We start from the raw sequence: 21,174 nt of genomic DNA on the forward strand, positions 1-21,174 counted from the left end.
ATGCCCATCATGTTAGGACCAACTGTAGAGTATGCTATCACTCTTGTTAAGGAGATGTAAATTCTTCCCCTTCTTCCCTTTCTTCCACAACAGTTAGTATATACTTGTGCACATTAGCAAGCAAATTTTCAGCCAGTACTAAAGTTAACTGGAGAAAAAAACAAGTTTGACAAAATGTCAAGTCTTGCTCAGAGCTCATGAGATTTAGGTTTATTTAAGAGGAAGATATCATACTAGGATGATGACCACTAGTCTTCCAGTCTTCCACAAGGAAAAAAAAGATCATATGCTTGTACACTCAAAATAAGTAGCGGAAAAATAAATGAATATCAGCTGTACGTAAAGATAAGTGAGTAATCTACTAATTTATATGTGGTTCAGTCTTCAACAAAGATGAATGACCTATATATACTCTTTCTCCACAGAAATACCAGCATGCACAATCTGTTTTCTCTGATGAATGCTCTTTGTGCCTTTTACTGTAAATGCTCACTTGATGTTAGTCTATGATCAGAAGTAAGTAGAAAACATGGTTTTAATAATATGTGCCTGTATTGAAGTCTAACAACTTGGCAAGCATATTATCATTAAAGCAGTAAGTGAACTTCATCATAATAATACTGATATAATTACAAAACTACTCATAATGATAACATGAAGTTTTTCTTTGCTTAGCAATAAGAGCCAGATACTCACAAAGAAGGGTCCTGGACCAGATCTTTAAGGTTTATCCCACTACGATCCTCGGCAAGGTTCCTGAAGCAACTGTCACTCACTAAAAAAAATAGAAATAAAATTAAAACAAAACAAAACAAAACAGAGAAACAAAAGAGGTGGAAATTTAAAAATGAAATGTGGCTCTATTGATTAGTTAATAAAGTTTATTGGTGTTAAGTGTAATTTGACATTCATATATAAGGTCTGATTTTCAGTGACATTTCAACAAATTTTAAGATAAGTCATCTCAATGGAAAGTGATAAACAATCTATCACAATACATAAAGAACTAAATGGTTACAAGCTGGTGTCCTTAACACTTCTACATCTCTGGGTAAAGTATATCTCAAACACGACATTGTATGTGCAGATATTGATATATCTAAGAGGAAAATCCTTAATCATGCACAGCTCTGTATTCCTTAGCTAATCAGGAGTGAGTTGCTGTTTTCAATCAGCATACAAAGTTCAATAGCTGTATTTATTGGAAAATTTAAAGAAATAGCAAAAAAAATTAAAATATATTAATATATTAATATATACCACTACATTAATGTGGTTATTATGCTCTGAAACTCCTTTATGTTTGCTAACTATCTCAGCACAGGTATTCTTTTCAAACATGCACCCACTTCTCTCAGTGGGACAGTCAAATTTGTGAGGTGGAAATAAAGTTGTAACACAAGCACTGTAATAAATCAGCATCAGTTCAAAGAAATTATAGGTTTTTATGACTATACCAAGACTTTCTGAAAAACAGAGGTGATGACGTGACAAAAATCAATGTAAAGAATAGTTTCCCCTAGTTATCAAGATAACCTGCCAGACTGAGTAAAGCTCATAAGAAATGCAATACTGCTCACTTTCTGATTTAGAACACAGCCTCGCTTATAGCTGATGAAAGGGAATGCATTAAAACCATCTGCAAAAGCATGTGCTCCTACTGCTCTCTAAATGCGAGAGACTCTCTCTGATTTACATCTATGAGTATTCATGTGCACCATCAACATTGTAAAAAATGCACATCGTTCCTGAAATACGTTCTTTATTTGCAGAGTAAAATACACACTGTGATAGCCCTACCTCCACTGCCTACATACCTCAGCAGCCCACAGTCTGTCAGGATGATGGTAAAGACAGAAGCTGGAGAAAAAGCCTCCAGAAGGGGCTGGGGTATCTAGGAGCAAGTGCCAACTACAACTCTCTCCCAGCTAACAGTATATGGCAGTAACTTCAAGGTTTACCCTCTCCGCACTTCAATGCTGTAACAACCAGTGGTTCCAGAAAGCCCCTCAGGACACTCCATACCAAAGCCACAAAGAGGCTCTTGTCTTTGAGGCAACTGCTACATATCTTCAGTCAAACAGTAGCTGCTGATCCAGCAGCACATCCGGGACCCCCACCTCTGGAGGAATGAGCCAATCTCTACACTAAAATGAAATTGAACTGCAGTAAGCCAGCAAGAGCGACGTAGGGGAATGAAGCTCCCCTTGAATACCTTGGGCCTTCAGAAACCTTTAATGTCCTTGTCCACTACTGCATTAAAAAAAAATCTCAAACTGCTGAGCTAAAGAAGCAAGTCAGAGATCAGCAGAATCAAACAGCCTATACTGTAAATTTTATGTGACAAAAACAGTCCATAAGCTAAGAGGTCTAACTTGTATTTGTCTCTTGTCATGTTCAGCAATGAAAGGAAGCACAATATTCTGACTACTGGTTAAATCCTACATGACTGATGTATTGATGTGTTGCTATACAGCACAAACAACAATGGTGGTCAACAATGGTTTTTTTTTTCCCCACTACTGACAATTCAAGCATTTCTAAAGCATTAAAGATTTAATCTAAATGTGATGCCCTTTTTCCTGTTTCCTCCATATCCTTTCATTGAAAAAAATCAACTGAAGGCACATGACAATTGATCTAAAAGTTTCCTTAAAAGTGAAAAAAGTAACAACAAAATTTCATCAGTAAAAGTACCCGTTATTATATAATTCAAGCACTTCATTAAAAAAAGATGTGTTTGAAATAAACATTTAAAATGAAAGTCTAGATTTGACAATGGCTGTTGTAGGGGAACTGTTGAATCACAGCCTGAACCTCTAATTGATCACCTGAGACAAGCAATGAGTCAGCCACAGGAGCACAGGTGAAGGTGAATTGCCTTCACCTGTGCTTCAGGAAGGGGTGGAGCCTGATTCCACCTCCCCTAGATCCCATTTAAGAGCTGACCACCAGTGGGGAAGGATCTCTCTGGAGATCCACTCCACTGGAGCCCAGGATACAGGTGAGTGTACCTATCATTTCTGTTTCCTGCTTTGGTGTAACGACTATGTAGCCAAGCTCTCTGCTATACCATAACATCTGTACATTCATTAATTGTACAGCTGTCCTTTTCTTACTGATCTAACTTAATTATTATATTACATATAATGCCATTTTTATGAATGAAGATGAAAACCTTTAAGCTTCCCTTCTGTTGGCATAGTTGAAAACTCAACATGAATCAAGTATAGGCACACTTCATATACAGGTCTCACTTGCATCTCCTCTTTTTCTTTTTTTATTGTTGTAGAGTCAGAACACCAAGAAGCTGCTAATTTGCAAGCAAGCTGGTTAGCCTACCAGGCAAAAATCAAAAAACATTGATGCTTCCGCTAAATTTCAGAGATATCAGACCCAATTTCAAGAATCAAGAAATTGGAGCATTTTGGTTAACATTCGCCAAAATAAAATTCCTGAAAAACATTTGACTATAATCTCTAGTTAAATCTCTAGCATTGACAGCAACAGGAGAGTTTGCCCTGTATGAAATAATTCAGCAGAATGGTGCTGGACTAACAGCTCTCACAGGAAACCACATCACTGCTACTAATTGTACCACATACACAAAGGGCTTATCTAATTCCTTGTGTTTAAAGAGCAATCGGAGACTATTTTGAATGCAACATTTGAATGAAAACACAGCCCAAGATTTAATTGCCTTGTTTCAAAATTTAAGTTATCATTTTTACTTTTTAAGTCCCCAAGTTTGCAAAAGTGTTTATTTTATGCAGTTTTCATTTCAGCTTTAAGTGGTTCTGTCCAAACTTTTTTTTTGTATGAAAAAGATTTAAATTTATAAGCACCATTTGAAGAAATCAGTTTTCACTATTAAAGTTGTACATATGGTTGACTTCAAAACAAAAGACTTTGTTTTGGTTTTAGAATGTGAAAGGCAACTTTTTTTTTCCTCAGATGTCAGAATCTTTCCTTAAAAGCCTATTCCCCTGCAGCCACAGAATTCCTGTCCTATTGGCATACCTTATGAATGTAAAGATGGATGCTATTACCATTAAAATACACTTAAGGCATCTCAACTGCCCAATGAACAGTTCACCAGAGATGAATATCCCTGCCTGAGCCCTTTTTCTCTGCTACTGTCATTTTTTTCAAGTGACTGCATGTCAAACTGAAAACATACATAAAAACAAATGGCACATTAGAGAAATTTTGTAGCACCTTCACCAGATCTATTGCAGAAGATAGAAAATTAATTATAAGAGCATACTACTTCCATCTCTGCACACAAATCTTTGTGACATTTTTATAGAATGAAAGAAACTGCTTGTCTGCCTGCAAATTGCAAATGCTTGTAACTGCTACAAAAATATGTTGTTTGTGAGTGGCAAAAAATAATGCAGACTGGTTTCCTGAGAACTCACTATTGGCCAGTGGGAATCATTACTGTAAGAAACAACATGAATCATAGAATCATTTGAGGTGGAAGAGACCCTTAAAGATCAGCTAGCCTAAGTCCCATGCAATAAACAGGGATACCCACAACTAGATCAGGGTGCTCAGAGTCTGGTTCAGCCAGACCCTGAGTGTCTCTAAGGATGGGACATCCACCATCCACCACCTCTCTGGGAAACCTATGCCAGTGCCTCACCACTCTTCACTGTATCATAGAATGGTTTAGGTTGGAAGGGATCTTTAACACTATGTAGTTCCAACCCCCTGCTATAGGCAGGGGTATCACCCATTAGACCAGGTTGCTCAAAGCCCCATCCAGCCTGGCCTCGACTGCCTCCAGAGCAGGAGGCATCCACAACCTCTCTAGATAACCTGTTCCAGTGTCTCAGCACCCTCACAGTAAAGAATTTCTTCCTAATATCTAGCCTAAATCTACCTTCTTCCATTTTAAACCCTTGTCCTGTTATTACATGCTCTTACAGAAAGTCCTTCCCCAGTTTTCCTATATGCTCCCTTCAGGTACTGCAAGGCCACTATGAAGTCCCCCCACAACTTCTCTAGGCTGAAGTTCTCCTTGGCCCCTGCTCAAGTCTGTCCAGGGTTTCTGTGGACAGCACTCTGTCTTCTAGAGATGTAGATTACACCACACAGTTTGATGTCATCCACAAAATTGCTAAGGATGCACTCAATCCCACTGTTGATGTCATAAATGACTCTCATCACTGATGTGCACTCAGACATTAAAGACCACTCTGAGTACAGTCTCACAAGCAATTTGTAATGTGTGATAGGAAAACAAAGGAAGATAAATGCCACTTTCACAAGCTATGAGATGAACTTTGCAGATGAAAGATATTATACTGCTGAAATTAGCCACTGAAATACAAAAGCCCCAGCTCAGTGATGTTAATTTTCCCTGGGCATTCAGAACTAGTTGTATTATCAAGATTAGATAAAATTTCAACTCATATATTATAATCCACTCCCAAATATAAATTCTCAGTCGACAAGAGCAAGAATAAAGTCATTTTAGCTTGGTTAATTGAATTCACCAAAATCTACCCAATGCAAATGTTCTCTGCCATATCAGCGAACACCACTACAAGATATTTATTCATACCCTCTGACCAGATAGAGGTTGGCAGAGCAGATCAACTATCAGCTATCTGTCATTTCACAGATTTTAAACACAAAAGTACTGTAATGATTAGTTGGACTCCCTGCACACATCTGGCATTCACACCTGATAACTGTTCCTGGCATGTGCTTTGGTTTTCACAGTTTTTGTCATACGCTGACTTACAAAAAACATTTAGTATAATGTTTAGCAAAAATATTTTTTTCAAGAAGACATCCTTAAGGACATCCCATAGCAGGCTTTTCAAGCTACATATTATTGGATTGCAGAGCAGAACAAGTCTTCTTTCCCTTCCCTTCAGATGAAATACTATAACATGCCAAAGACTGACAAGATTGATGAAGTACTACTACTATATATATAAAACAAAAAAGGAGCTCATCTTCTGGAAGAACAGCAGATGAGAAATGTTCAGGTGACCTAGTGAAAAATGGGGTGATAATAAACCGGAAATAATTTGAAACATTAAAAAAAGACAATGCGAATTTTTTTTTTTTCCCAGAAAACACAAAGAAGAAATAACATCACCTGTAAGCCAAATGCAAAGAAGGGCTACTAAAATGATGAAGACATCTTAAAGAAGATGAAAAAAGCCTTCTTGATTAGTTTAGCAAAATTAACACATTATATGGTTGTAGTTGATGCATTCATATAAATACATCAACAGAATAAACATGAGAAGAGATAAAGGATGCTGTTGTACAGGAAAAAAAAAGTAAGGGGAGGCTGAGATTTCACGAATTAATTTTTCTGTGCAGAAAAGAAGTTCCTCAAACTGGCAATAAACAGATTCAGTAACAGATTAAATAGCAAAGGAATTCTTGAACACAGGAGACCAGCTACGCCACAGTTGCTAATGCGGTAAAATTTATGTTAGAGCTTCTCTAAAGGCAATAAACATCTAAATCCCCTCTCCTCCCTACCAAGATTTCTCACATTTTCTAGCAGCAATTAAATAAGCTATTTTTTCCATTAATCTAATGGACTATGGCTCTTTCAAATCTTTTATTGCTTACATTTCACAATATTTGTGTGGCCTTAAGACTTTAAATTTTGTATTGGGTTTTAATCTAATGTTCATTTCATGTCTAATAAGCCTGAACTTAAACACACTCTTTTGTAAAAGAAGAGGTGAATTTCAGAAGGAAAACCTCAAGCCATTAGGGACATTCAAATCTTTGGAGATGTCACATTATCAATATCTGTAATTGTTCGCACTCAAAAAAATTAAATTCCTTGAAATGATGAATATTGAATTCTTGATGGAATGCTTCTTTTTGGACCCATTACTTTGTATTGGAAATAAGCTATTCTCAACAAGCACTTCCAATAGGAAGACTTTGTTGCCCTCTCTTTGGCCATAAACTGCAAAAAAAAAAAAATTCTAAGGGGAAGAAAAGATAGAAGGTCAGTAAGAAGGGGGAAAGGAGGAGTTAGAAACACACTGAGGATCTCTCCTTCCTCCCCAAGCACAGATCTGAAGGCAGCAATACCATACCAGGGCCAACCAGGACACAGCAGGACTAGCATAGAAGCACATCCTGAGCAGCCCTCACTCAGTACGCTCAAATGCCACTATCTAAGCCTAGATCGTGAAATACTAGTCAGATAAATACACCTCAACTAACTTCATGCATCTTAATACAATGCTTTTAAGAGACAAATCATGCACTGCATTAAAAGTAATGTATTACTTTAAAATTTCCTTTTCTTAATTGCGGGTCTTCAGGTTTTTTTTGTGAAACAGCAAATGGGAATGCCTTCCTGCTCTGAACAGCTCTCACCATGGAAGGCTGGAGGCCAGGGAGCTCTATCTCCAAGTTCCTTTCTGTGAACATTCTTCCATGTTTTCGAACTCTTAGCTATTTGTTCTGTATTCCAAGCTATAGGATATCAGTCATGCTCAAAATTGCATTCCTTATTAATTACAATGAAATTAGAATCACTAAAGCAGCAAGCAGCTTATTCCTCCCATTTATTTTAGCTACCTAAACATGATTTTTTCTCATAACCATGCTGCTCATTTACGTTAGTCTCATTATAGCGACTCACAGCCTTTTTCTATTCCCAACTACATGTTTGCAATGTACAAATGTTGTCATCTTTCTGCTGTCCCACAATATCTTTTTTCCTTTTTTTTTTTTTAACCCCTCAACAGAAAATACTTTTCTCTGGAGATAATCTTGTCTGATATTTGACTGCTTACACTTAGCTTTTAGTTTCCTTTCTTGGCTGATTCCAAATCTTTAACAATATTTCACTCCCAGCTTGCAGCAAGCAACAAAATGGAGAAGTCTTTAAAACCTATACAGCCTGTCAGCAATAATATGCTGGCTTATACTGGCAATCAAGTCAACCTGCTGTCAGGTCTGCAACACATTTTGGCATCTGTAGGAAAATAATACCCCTTGTGAACACTTGCTCCTCTAACCTCTGTTTCAATTTCTAGTAGCTCAAAAGTAACCCAGCAGTCTCTATATTTGTAGCAAGGAGCAATCAGAAGCAGCCCTATGTGAGGCAACAGCTCCAAAAAGCAGACAGAGCAGCAGAGGTTTGAGGACACGCTCATCATCTAAGCCCACGGAGACAGCATTCCCTGCAAATGCAGGCCCCTGATCCACCAGGTGGCTTGGTGCTCTTGCCTGCTGGCATGGTGCTGTATTTGGGACTGCAGACTCTGACATGCTCACAGGCAGTGTACGTGCAGCTCTTCCATCATGAAGACTGCATTGGTTGTCTTCTGGGCTTACCTGATAGACCTATAGCAGTGGCAAGTAGACTAACATGCTCTTATGACGCTCCAGAAATTCATTTAAAAAAAAAAAAGGCAGTCTTATAATTTACAGATACACATGAAAAGCATGTTTGGTGTGCAGTTTCCATGAATTCCCATTTTTCACTACTCGCTTTTGTGTATCTGCAGAAGTAAATTGCAAAATCGTAGCAGATATTGTAAATCAACTGTGCTAAATTCTTGCTAATTACTCTCCTCAGAGAGAAGCACTCATATAAAACCTTAAGCAAGAGGACTTGAGCAAGAATGAGAAATGGAACAGATTTTATCTCAGAAAAAAATGGCATTTAGTGTTTCAAAAGTATTAATAAATAAAAATTAATAGTTCTCATCATTGGGGAAAAGAGATTTTCTTTGTACTGCTGACTGTAGAAATGATAAAACAAGGATTACACCTCAGATTTATGAACAAATCCTAATTTAAGCTTTCCAACAAAGTAATACCTTTTCCAAAGAAAGACCTTTGTACTCTAACATTTTTCCTCCCTTAATTCTGACTTTATAGAAATAAATACATGTATGCATTTATAAAATTGTATCTAATGTCTATTAAATGATCCTTAGTAGAGGTCAAGACTCTGGAGGACCCCCCAGTAACCTCATCTTAGCAGACTTGCTTTATGCAGGGGAATGGACTAGCTGACCTTTCAACCTCAATTATTCTATGATTCTATATATGCAGGCTTCTGTTTCATATTTAATGTAAGATTTAATGTAAAAATTTGGCTTCTAAAACAGAGAAAGGAAAGCCATTAACATTGGATACCATTAACATTTATAGCCTCTAGCTACATTGTGCAAGATAATCAACAAGCTGAGAACTCATATGAATTTCCTATTAAAATAATTTGTAAGACCTGCCTTGCTTTTAGAACAGCCAGCAGAAGCATTGCCTGCCTTTCAGAATTGCTGTTTTCAGGCAACCATCACATTTTATAGTGCTGCATAAAAACAAACTGAGCTGGAAGGCCTACTGAATGCAAGTACGGAAATTTTTTGTCAGATGTTAAAAACAGGTGGATGGTAAGCTACTACATAAATTAAGATTCTATAAATAGCATTTTAAAAGATTTTCTAAACATCCTAAAAAACGTACTTTGCCACAAATGGGGTGCCATAATATTTTCTAAAACATTTAAAAGCCAGTATATCTATTTAAAAAGGCAACCAAGCACAAAGTACAGTACAGAAACCTCAGCATTATTGAGAACTATTACTGAGTTCCAGGATTACCTCCACTTATGAAGGCATTCAAGTACCAGGATATTTCCAGTTCTTTCTTGTTCTTCTTATTATTACTACTTTTTTACTGGAAAATAACTGAGGATTTTGATAATAAAATGAGTGACTCTTTTCTTGAATTTCTTCTTCATTATGCAAAAGTGCATTCTGTTCCCCCATTTTGTCTACTGCATATTCTCCCTTGCATTTTAAATATCTAGAAGACAACTGTGGAGATAAATGAAGCTAGTAGACAAGAATTTAATTTCAGGCTTCTCATTCCCTGTATTCCTCTGTCAAGTACAGAAGTCATCTTTACCTTTGGTCTCCCTGTTCTCTTCTGTGTGCACCTCTTGAGGGATCAGAGTAAGCAGCCACCAACATAGGTGCATCGTGGCTGCTAAGGGATCTCCTCTTCTGAACAGAGAGTCAGACTGGGAAAGGTTTGGGGAGAGTATCTAAACTCCTCCTGTTCAGCAGAGTGTAAACTCTTATTTCAGCCTAGTAGCTTCCAAAATTGTTAAAATATTGAAAGGTTTTATCTTTGTTTTGAAGAAATGGCAGTTTGTGGCATTCCTATTTAATATGTGAACATTTCACCAAGCTGAAAGATGGCACTTCTGCTCATCAGCTCAGAAGAGTTCTAAATGCCACCTTAAAGAGAATTCTCACACAACACGGTCAGCTGTTACCATGCCACAGGGAGGATTTTTTTCATGAAAACAATGATGCCAACAACCAAGATTTGCATTGTATCTCCTTATGATCTGTATTTTGATCTGTTTTGTGCTTTCTGCTGAGCCTATTTGCAACAGTCTAAACTGAGAGGAGAATTTGTGATTTCCTGTGTTTTAGAATGGCTACCAATATTCCAAGGAAAAATAGGAATTCTCTCCAAATTAGTCGGTATGTAGATTTGCAAGAATAATTCTGTCTTAGCACTTTTTACATAGTGTTAAGATACATAAGATTTCATGAGTTGAACTGATAGTTAAAGCCACTGTCAAAAAAATAATAATCATCAAACCTGTAAGAAATGCACTGCTGCTATGTTCTCCTATCTCAGGAGAGATACTAAAGACACAAATACAGCAAACAGTAGAACTAAAAAAAAAAATTCTCCAGTATTACTGCACCAGAGCCAAAAGGCCTCAAATGCAATGAACACATCTGGTTAAAACTTTTATGGGCTGTGGAAGGATACTGCAACCAAGAACAGCAATTACACACTGGAAAACAAAGGCATTTCTGGGAAAAGACAGCAGAATTCAGCATGCTGCTTCTGATTTTAAACATACTGAAACCCAGCTATATTCTCCCTGAACAACTTAATGAACTAAGCGCATCTCAACTCACACACTGTACTCAAAGATGCTCTGCAGTGCAAGGATGACACACATTTTTCTGTACCATTGATGTCATTCAAGACAATTAATTCTTTGTCAGACTTGCATGTTTTGTTCCTCTGAAATAAAATTCAGAAAAAAGAAAAATTCCACTAGCATCAAACCTAAAATCTTCCTGCTAGTCAACAGTGAAGAAAATGCAAGAAAGATTTTATATGCAAAAAAAACCTGCAGATATCAAGTTTGCGCAGAAAGCATCAATCACTAATATCCTTTGTTTGGCCTAGGAACGATCCATCCTAAGAATAAAGGAGACTACAATACTGACTATTCACTGCCTCCTTAGAAATGCAAATACAAAGAAGAAAAATAAAGATCAAAAAGCATAAGAAAAGTGAATAAAATGCACTTTGGGCTGATTTTTGCTCTTTTATATAAACAAAGGAAAACAGCAAAATGCCTACATTTTTTTCATAAAAGAGATTCACAAGTGTAGCATTAGAATTGTTTCAAAGACAACTTGTATGCCAGTACTAACAGAGACTCAAGGCCCACATCTGACTGCCTCAGGGACTCCCCAGTGTGCCTCAGCACTGTCCATTACTCCGTGGAGTAAAGCTGCCATCTGAGGAAGCCAGCCCAGTAGCCAGAGGAGCTGGACAAGACAACTCTCAATGTCCCTACCAACCATATGCCTCCTGTGGGTCTGTGGAGAAGATCCACTGCTACCAGTTACTCTGGCCAACACACTTTCCAGTAAACATACATATATAGCAGCAACTGCTCATTTAACACCAACCTTCTCATCCTATGCTAAAGGATTGGGGCAGAGTAGCTGGAAAGCTATGAGAAGGAAAAGGATCTGGGGGTATTTTTGAACAGCCAACTAAACATGAGCCAACAGGGTGCCCAGGTGGCCAAGAAGGCCAACAGGATCCTGATTGTATGAGAAATAGTGCAGTCAGCAGGAGCACAAAGGTGTCATTCCTGTGCATCCAGCATTGGTAACGCCACACCTTGCAAGTGCTGTGTTCAGTTTTGTGCCTCTCACAACAAGAAAGACAGCAAGGCCCTGAAGCATGTCCAGAGAAGGGCAATGAAGCTGTGAGGGGACTGGAGAAAAGGTCATACGGGGAACAGCTAAGGGAACTGAGATTTTTTCAGTCTGGAGAAGAGGAGGCTCAGGAGAGACCTTATTGCCCTCTACGACGACCTGAAAGGAGATTATGGTGAGGTGGGGGTTGGCTTCTTCTTCCAGTTCATCTAGCATCTAGCAAATTACAAGAGATAATGGCCTCAGGTAGCACTAGAGGAGTTTCAAGTTAGGTATTAGGAAACATTTCTTATCAGAAAGACCGGTAATGTATTGGAACAGGCTGCCCAGGAAGGTGGTTGAGTCACTGTCCCTGGAGGTATTCAAGAAAAGGGTATAAGTAACACTCAGGAACATGGTTTAGCAGCATGGTGGTGGCAGTGGCTGGACTAGATGATCTTAGTGGTCTTTTTTAACCTTAACGATTCTATGATTTAGAATGGATTCATGGGGTGCTGTACAGAATCTCCGTAATACAGCTTTGAGTAACTAAATTCTTCCTTCTTTCTCAATTTGTCTTGAACATTCTGGAATCTTTTAGTCTTCCTATATCTCCCTCAACTCAGTTCTTACATATTATAGTAAAGAAGGTCTATTAAAGCACATCTAACTAAGGTAAGACAAAACTGGCACTGGAACTCATTGCAACTTGCAAATGAAAGAAAAGCAACAGCATTTAAATGGCATTGTGTCACATGTCCAGAGAAACCTAATTCTTTTAATACTTCCAGACAGTCTATAGAAGCAATAACCTTTAGACTTAAGCAGAAAATGCTAAATATCTTAATCAAAATCTTAACCCCTTAGTTAAAGCTCCCTATATAATCACTATTAAGCAACAGAAGCCCACACTTGCAACTTCAGCAGTTCACTGAGAAGAGCCATTTGCTCCTCCAAAGAATTTTACCAGTAGTAAGAACTATGTAGGCATCTAAAATTTAAAAGCATCAACATCTATAAATTAAAACAGTGCATAAAGTTTTTGGCATTACTTTAACAGAAGAGCTCTGACTGATACACACAGGTAATAAACACAAGAACTTTTAATTTCTTCAGCAAGGATGCCTGCTTTTCTATCCATCTCCCTGTGCCCAAACTCTTTTTCCCTTCAGCAGCAGTCAGCCAAGAAACACACACATACATAGTCCTGAATCACTGCAAATGGGATGTAACTGAAATTACCTCCTGGGTGATCGAGTGATAACCTTACACTAGCAAACTGAAGTTATGATTTAGTATTTGACTAGTTCCAAATTAAACAATATTTAGAAAAATATTTTAAAAATTAAGCCATCGGAAAACACAGAAAAACAAGAATTCACTGTCCAATATCACAAAATGCATTGGCATAAATAAGAATTCCAAAGTTGGTGTTAAATTATTTAGTGCATGAAGATTCAGTAATCTATTTTAAAAAACAGAACAGTATCAAAATTGGTTTAATTCAAATGTTAGTTAAAATGTATTATGGATAATGAGAAAAATGCTGAACTGTGAGACAAGCAGTTCTATTTTGGGAAGTGAACAGATGGCTACCAAAGAGCAAACCCAGAAATCATGAACAACATAGGGAGTCAGGGCAAGCGTGCTAAAACACAATATAATGGGAGAACTCTGCTGTCTTATTTTACCACGTATGCTTCCACATAAATTCAGCATACTAGGAACTTTATTGTTCTCTGTTGGTTATTGCTGTAAACTTAATTTCTTTGCTTGTACCAGTAAAATTGAAACAAGAAATATTTTAAAGATTTGTGTTAGGATTAAGAAAGTTCTTATCCAAAAGCAGCATGTACAAAGTAGGTCTTGTCATCAGGGACAAGTGGCCGGCTTTAAGTTCAAAGAACAGGTCCTTTTAATAGACCATTTTCACTACAAGAATACTGGTAAAATTTCTCTACAGATCTTGTTTTTTTTTTCCTGTTTTGTTGTTGCTGTTCTAAAGGAACAGTAATTCACAGGAGTGACAATTATATGCACAAATGATGTATTTCTGATGCTGAAATAAGTAACATCACTTCCTATTAACACACCCATTTTTGTAAATACTTCATTGCTTAGTATAATCCACAAATCACATTTTATCACTTCAAATCTAACAAAAAATATTCTTGAAATTCACATTCTTGCTAAGTTCCTTTGGCTTTGTTTAGTTCTCTTTTGGGCTGGCCATCCTTCAGGGATCCCAAGAAGCAACAGCAGGATTGTCTCACTTTCTCTTTTTTCATTTAAAGTTAGACATCAGATCATACAGAACATAAAAGATTTACAACAACCAAATCCATTAACCTGTGAAAACAATTTCACCACACAAGAACCAATCTAAGAGATGTATCTGTTTTTCACAACAAAGTGAAAAAAACAAAAGAAAAAAATTAAAGAAAAAAATCACACCATCAGGTGTGGCCTCATTCATGCTGAACTAAGGGGAATAACCACTTCCCCTGACCTGCTCTCCTCCTAATGCATCCCAGGACACCCCTGGCATTCCATGCAGCAAGGGCAGGCTGCTGGCTCACTGGCACATTAGTGTCCCCCAGCACCTCAGCTCCCTTCCTGCCAGGCTGCTCTACTATGGGGTGCCCCAGCATGTCCTGGTACCTGGGGCTGTTCCTTGCTAGGGGGTACAACATCAAACATCCTCAGCTTCCCATCAGCCTGTTTCCCCTGCTTGCCCAGTCCCCTGGATAGCAGCACAATGCTCTGATTATCAGCTTTTCTTTCCAGTTTTGTGTTATTGGGAGACCTGCTGAAGGCACACTGTGCCCCATCACCCAGTTCATCAATGCGGACACTGACCAGCACTCTCCCTGGCATACACTGCTAGTGCCTGGCCTCCAACTCGATTGTGTGCGCCACTGCTCACCATGCTCTGAGCCCAGCTATCCAGCCAGGCACGGTAGCAATCCTGGCCCTAGCAATGGGTTGGAACTAGACGGCCTTTAAGGTCCCTTCCAACCTAAGCCACTCTATGACGCTATTAATTTCCACATTACCTTCTGTGTTTCTGTTGTAGGTTTGGAGAGGAGAGGTTACAGAAATCTTCAGACATCCACTAAAAAAATCTTATTTTTTTAATACAATTAAAAAATAAAGATTTTGTATAAAAATCTTTAATTTTTTTTAATAACAGAAAAAAGAGAAAAGACCTATTGTCAAAACCTCAGCGTAACTTCAGAACAGAATAGATGTAAGAAACATATTCAAACAAATATTTTTAGGTGTCTACATGAAGAATTGCTTTTGGCACACAGGTCTAAAACCATCCATTCTAATCGGTGGTTTATGATCAGTAAATAATAGAACTATCCTATGATCTGGAAAAGAGACAAATTGCAATCAAAACACTGTGTGAGGCAGGAGTTCTGAACCTTATTTACTTTCTGAAAGCTTTGAAAGATGTCTTCTGAAACTGCTGCGAATCCCCAGAGCGTTACATACTCCAGCTGAGAGGAAGGAGGATTTTCCCTTATGACTTTGATGAAGTTCAGTCATTTAAAAAAATGAGTATGTAATGACATTAAATAAACTGAAAGAGTATCTTTTCGCACTGATACTCTGCAGTTCCAAATGGACGTATAGAGAATTAAATTAGCTCCCTGTTAATAATTCAAAAACAAACCAGAAAAAACTGACAGACATGTGACCACCTGCACAAACACTCTCTGCTCATACAGGGACCAATGGTGCGCAGCCTGAACCGAGCCGACAGCACCACAGGGGCAGCGCAGGCACTGGGGACACAGCTTCTCCTTCAGCACAGACACAGCTCACTACCTTGCACACAGGCAGGACATTTGGGTCCACCCATAGATAAGAGCTGACATATAACTATATAAATATTCAGAAGTACAGAATGGTGATCAGATACCTTCTCATAGTCCTAAAATAACATGCAAGTAATTTTCTTCTGCAACAGTGCATTTCTCTGTTGCATAGAAACAAGCAGTGCTTATCTCAAACCTTGCAACTAACACGTACATACTTGGAAAGAAAAACATGTCTACTGATGACCTGCCTATGCATTTGAAGAGTTTTTACAGCTTTCTCTACTACCAGCTTATTTCCTTCAATTTCATTTTAAGAACAGAGCTACAAGAAAAATAAATACGTTCATTTCTTCAGAACAGTTCTCAGAATTACTGTGCTCTCAGCAGTTCTTGTTGCTACAGTTAGCCGAGAAGCCAACACTATGTAGGACTACTAATTAAAAAGCCCTTATAAGCAAGAAGAGAAGGGGAGCTGGCAGCAGGGATGTGGCTGTGCTTAACATCACAGCGGATGCATCTCAGCAGACAGCAGCAGGCAGCAGCTGCCAGGGGAAGCTCTCACTGGAGAGACACCATTAGGAGAGCAGAACCGCAGAACCAACCAAATCCAGTCATTCAGCAAAGCTAAAAAAAAATAAAATAAAAATGCTAAGCTGAGGAGACAGCTTCTGGCTTTTCCCATTTATTTTTGGAGGACTCCTCAGCCTCTAGGGCCAAAGGCAAGGTGATTGCAGCATGCTGTGAAGCCAGATGCCCTGAGAAGCCTGAGATCGTTAAAAAAAATAATTTAGATAGAAGGAGAAAGATGAGTGAATGTAAGTTCTAAGCTGAAACAAAAAGCTTTTTTTTTTTTTTTTTAAGTAATATGTCAACTGCTCCACCACCTAGTCACCTCCCAAAAATAATAAGACTTCCAGTAGACTCATCTTTTAATCTACATTTTCTTTTTTCTCCTAAGATATTACATGTGTTTTTTTTCTTAAGACTTCCATACTCGGCATGCTTGTCATTATAGAACAAAAAGTGTTTCCAGTTAAAATAGAGATTTGAGATACTCGTTGTTGCACTCTTACTTGAGATTCTTCTTCACAGCACTGAACAAGCACCAGAGAAGACCGTGCACACATGTTCCACTGTACCAAAGGATCAGCTATTGATCATATACATCATCCCTGCATCACTGCACTCAGATATGCTAAGCTCAGCCCATCTAACGCTTTCAGGTTACTCAGATCCTACATTTGATTTTTTATTTGGTGACTTTTACACAGCATAAATGGAGAAAACCGCATGTCACTCAGAGCTTGTACTGCATTATTGCTTTCAAGCAAACTTTCTTAAGGAATTACGTTTAACAGTCCAAGTATTAATGCAAACCTACTACTAAGCTAAACGGTAGTGAATTCCACAAAAATCTTTTTTTACTGGTTGCCAGGATTGGACACCCTTATTACCAAATGAATACACTAGAAAGCATTAACAGTAGGTAACAGAACATGACTCACCAACAAGTAACTTTAAGGCTTCTAACAGTGCTTAGTGAGTTCAGCAGATTGAGAGACATGATCCCCTGCCTCTATTCTACCCTGACAAGACCACATCTGAAGTGCTGTGTCCAGTTCTGGGCTCCCAGTTCAAGAAAAACCGGGAACTTCTAGAGAGTCCAAGCCAGAAAGACGAGGGAGACTCTGGAATGTCTTCCATACAAGGAAAGAGACTGTTCAGTCATGAAAAGAGAAGACAGAGATCTTATCAGCACTTGTAAACATCCAAACAGGATGAGTCAGGTGGGTGAGGACAGGCTATTTTCAGCAGGGCCCAGTAACAGAACAAGGGGCAGTACAAATTGGAACATAAGAAGTTCCACATGAACATAACAAAAAACTTCACTCTGAGGGTGACAGAGCACTGAAATAGGCTGCCCAAACAGACTGTAGAGCCTCCTTCTCCAGAGATATTCAAAACCTGTCTGGTTGCTTTCCTGTTCTCTACTCGAAGGAAACCTGCTTCAGTGGGATGTTGCACTAGGTGATCAACAGAGGTCCCTTCCAACCCTTACAATTCTGTAATTGGGTGTGTGTAATTCACTCAATAGCACCTCTGTTCCAGATGAAGGCTCCCCCAAAATCCCCGCATCCATCAATTTTCACATCACCATCTTTTATGCTTTTTCAACAACCTGCTGTTTTCTGTAATCTGATCTCTGCCAGTGAACTGGCAATTTTCCAAAAACTCCAAGATAAAGCTACATGGTTCAGCACCAACAGTAAAATAGTTCTATAATGAAGAAAACAAACGTGCCATAGCATTGGTCTGGAATGAATACATATCTTCAGAAATAATTTAATAAAATAGTTTTTCAAGGATTTAAGTATTGGCCCAAAATTAATTTCTCAAAAGTAGTGTGTAAAATACAAGTCGGGAAATATGGTTTTCAGTTACTGCTTGACTGCATGAATGTAGTCCAACTCTCTTTATGTGAGATGCCTGCAGATGGATCCAAGAACCAGACTTTGAAATAAAGCAAACAGCGTGAACTGCATCACACAGCCAGTGACCTGGTACTTCTTGCTTTGGATCAAGTTGTCAAAGTCGCAGAGAGGTTTTATGTAAGCCTGCTAAAATAATATTTATACCTGGCAGACAAGCTTTAAGTCATGGCATCAGTTCACAGTACATCTGAGCAACACCAAGGAAAAGCTAGCACTAACAAGCCAATGGAGGCTTTTTCATTCTCTTACAAGGGAAAGCTGAATCTACTGCAAAACTAACATTTCAAAACACAAATGTTGGCTTGCTGCACCAAGATTTGCTCTTGGAAAACTGTCAGTGGATACCACTCAGTACCTTCTGCAAAGAATGAAATCTTAGGAAGGTACTATATTACAGCAAAGAACTAAAGTAGTAACAAACATCTAAACAAACAGTATCAGTTTCACATAAAACTTTCATTTAGCTCCTTCCCTTCCACTCCTGATTCTACATCTCAGCTCATCCCGACTGCTGGATTTGAGGGAGAACCTCTTTGAACAACTGAAAATCGCAGTTCCACAAAAGGATTTGCATTTTTGTTTTTAAAACTAACTGGCTTGCCAAAATCTTTCATGACCAATACCGGCAAACAGATTGCTGCCTATAAATGCATACTTTGAAGATTATTTTTTATCTTGATAAACTAAAAATTAGACACATCTACAGTGTATATTCAAGTGAACTTTAACTGAACTCTCTGGAGTAGATACGGACTTCAGTGACTTGGCTCTTACGTTACTCTCTGGAAGATGTGTTTTTGTCTAATAAGTGGTTTGAATTGATGAAGAGCTGTCCATACATACATACATACGTTTATATATTAGTAAAAAAAAAAAAAAGCAGCAGCAAGCTAATTCCTACAAATACATTCCAGTAAGAAGAGAAGGAAGAGAAGGGGAAGGAAAAAGGAAGAAGGGGGTAAATCAGCACAGAGGAAACTCTCCTCTAAACCGGCTCACCTTAAAATTACATCATAGATGTTTTTGTAATTCATACCATGTATGAATGATAACAGTTCTGGTCTTCACTTACATGAACTACCCCACCAAATTCAACTGCTCTATTTCCCTCTGTTAAGAAGACTCACAAAACACAGTTTCCTGATACTTAAGATGATACTTAAGTTTGGACTAAAGATTCACACTGACACATGTTCACAAATGCTCTAGAAAAGAAACAAGTGGTACCTCAGTGGTATATTCTCCTTCTAGTTTTATAACATATTCCTTAAAACTTGGCAGGAAAGAAGGGGTTGGTGTTTTCAATTTGTCACCCACTTAAAACCAGTGTATTTTTTAGCCACAATAATACCACTGTGTGTCCAGTCAGTGTGTTCTCATGAAGACAGTGGGTATTATCATCAATTAAAAATTAGTGACAGAAAAACTCTGGTGCATTCAGGTAAATTCTGAAATAATGATAGCAGCATGCAACCTTTCTTAATGCATGACTGAAATAACACGATTGATTCAGAAATGGAAATTAACTCTATTTAAGGTGAAGTGGTAATGTTAAATAAAATACTGTATAAATTGTTAGGAAAAAATGTGTCCTGACTGCACTGAAACTGTAGGGCATATGCAGTTAAGGAAGGAAATCCCCACATTTCAGTGGCTTATTAACACCAAGTACAGTACTCGTGCCTAGCATTTAGTGTAGTAACCCAACCAGAGAAACAATAAGATCAAAGATTTATTAAATGCATTATGCTCATTTAATTTAAAATTATTCAATATCTGTCTTACTGTTTCCAGTCTTCTCAGATAAGCTTCAACATTTAGCCAATGTGAAAGTAATTATCAGACATATATTGGTCTCCCACTGCATCATCTCTGAAACAAACACAACGCCAAGACAATACACTTACAATTCTTTCAACTGCACTCTAGTCTTCCATATTTCGTAACTGAAACCTTTCCATTCCTAGCCTCTGGTCTCTATGCTCATATGTTTGCAGTAAAGTCTACTTCAATGGTGTCCTTGAGAAGTGCAGCACAAAAGCCCTCTTTAATTTAAACTAAAGTCTTTTAAATGGTGATACTAACTCTCTAAAAGTTATTAATGGTCCTATCACAGGCCAACATACACAACAGCCTATCTGATATGGTTATTCAAAGAGCAAAGGTCAAAAAGGAATCTATGAATCAAACTAAAGACATGGCAACTGCTCACTGAAAGTTCTGAATTTTTTTTTTTTGGCTTAATTGCAAATAAAACAAAGTAAGCACATGTTTCTAACACACCAGTTTGGAAATAATATTTACGGTACCAAATTGTTTTCAATTTCAGTATTTGTAGTTTCTTATTAAAAATGAATGCTTTAACAGATCTTAAAGACTGGCACAGATTAATTCTGTTGAAAATTCCTGATGAGAAAAAAAATCAAGAAATAGAGTTTGATTTATAGAATTTGTCTAGAAATTAGATAAAAATTACTTTTGAAACAGATGAGTTTATATGCAGTGTTTAGCAGCAGTAAGGAATCTGCCTGACCTTCTTTACTTAGTCCGTTACTAGGCATCTGATGAATTCACATGATGAAATTCAGACTTAAAGCAAAAAAAGATGAAATTGTATAAAAATGACACTTCCCTACACAAGCCTTTAAAAGCTTTAATAGATGTTAAAAGATTATATAAGAATGAGGACTGAATGTAGAAATAGACTATAGGAAGAAAAATAACTCCAACATATACAGCCTTTCCAGTTTTTGTTCTGGAAGGCTGCCTAACTTCAGATATATCATGCACCTCAAGCAGTACAAATGTGTTATGGGTAAAAAAAAAGTGCAAAAGCAACAGAAGCTCAGAACAGTCTTTGTTTCAATA

General features: G+C 37.8%; 1 protein-coding gene across 13 annotated transcripts in view; it reads right to left on the reverse strand.

Moving 5' to 3' along the window:
- GPHN (gephyrin) overlaps positions 1-21,174 on the reverse strand; it is a 262,511-nt gene that overhangs the window by 182,674 nt on the left and 58,663 nt on the right. For all 13 annotated transcript variants that reach the window (XR_014883571.1, XM_085225016.1, XM_085225019.1 and 10 more), the window contains one exon: positions 697-775. Coding sequence is in view for 11 of the 13 variants with exons in the window: in XM_085225016.1 (XP_085081142.1) it covers positions 697-775 (79 nt within the window). In the remaining 2 variants the exon portion in view is untranslated. The remainder of the gene's footprint in view (positions 1-696; positions 776-21,174) is intronic.

Source organism: Meleagris gallopavo, chromosome 5 (genome assembly GCF_905368555.1).
Source record: "Meleagris gallopavo chromosome 5, MGAL_WU_HG_1.1, whole genome shotgun sequence".
Classification (NCBI taxonomy): Eukaryota; Metazoa; Chordata; class Aves; order Galliformes; family Phasianidae; genus Meleagris; species Meleagris gallopavo.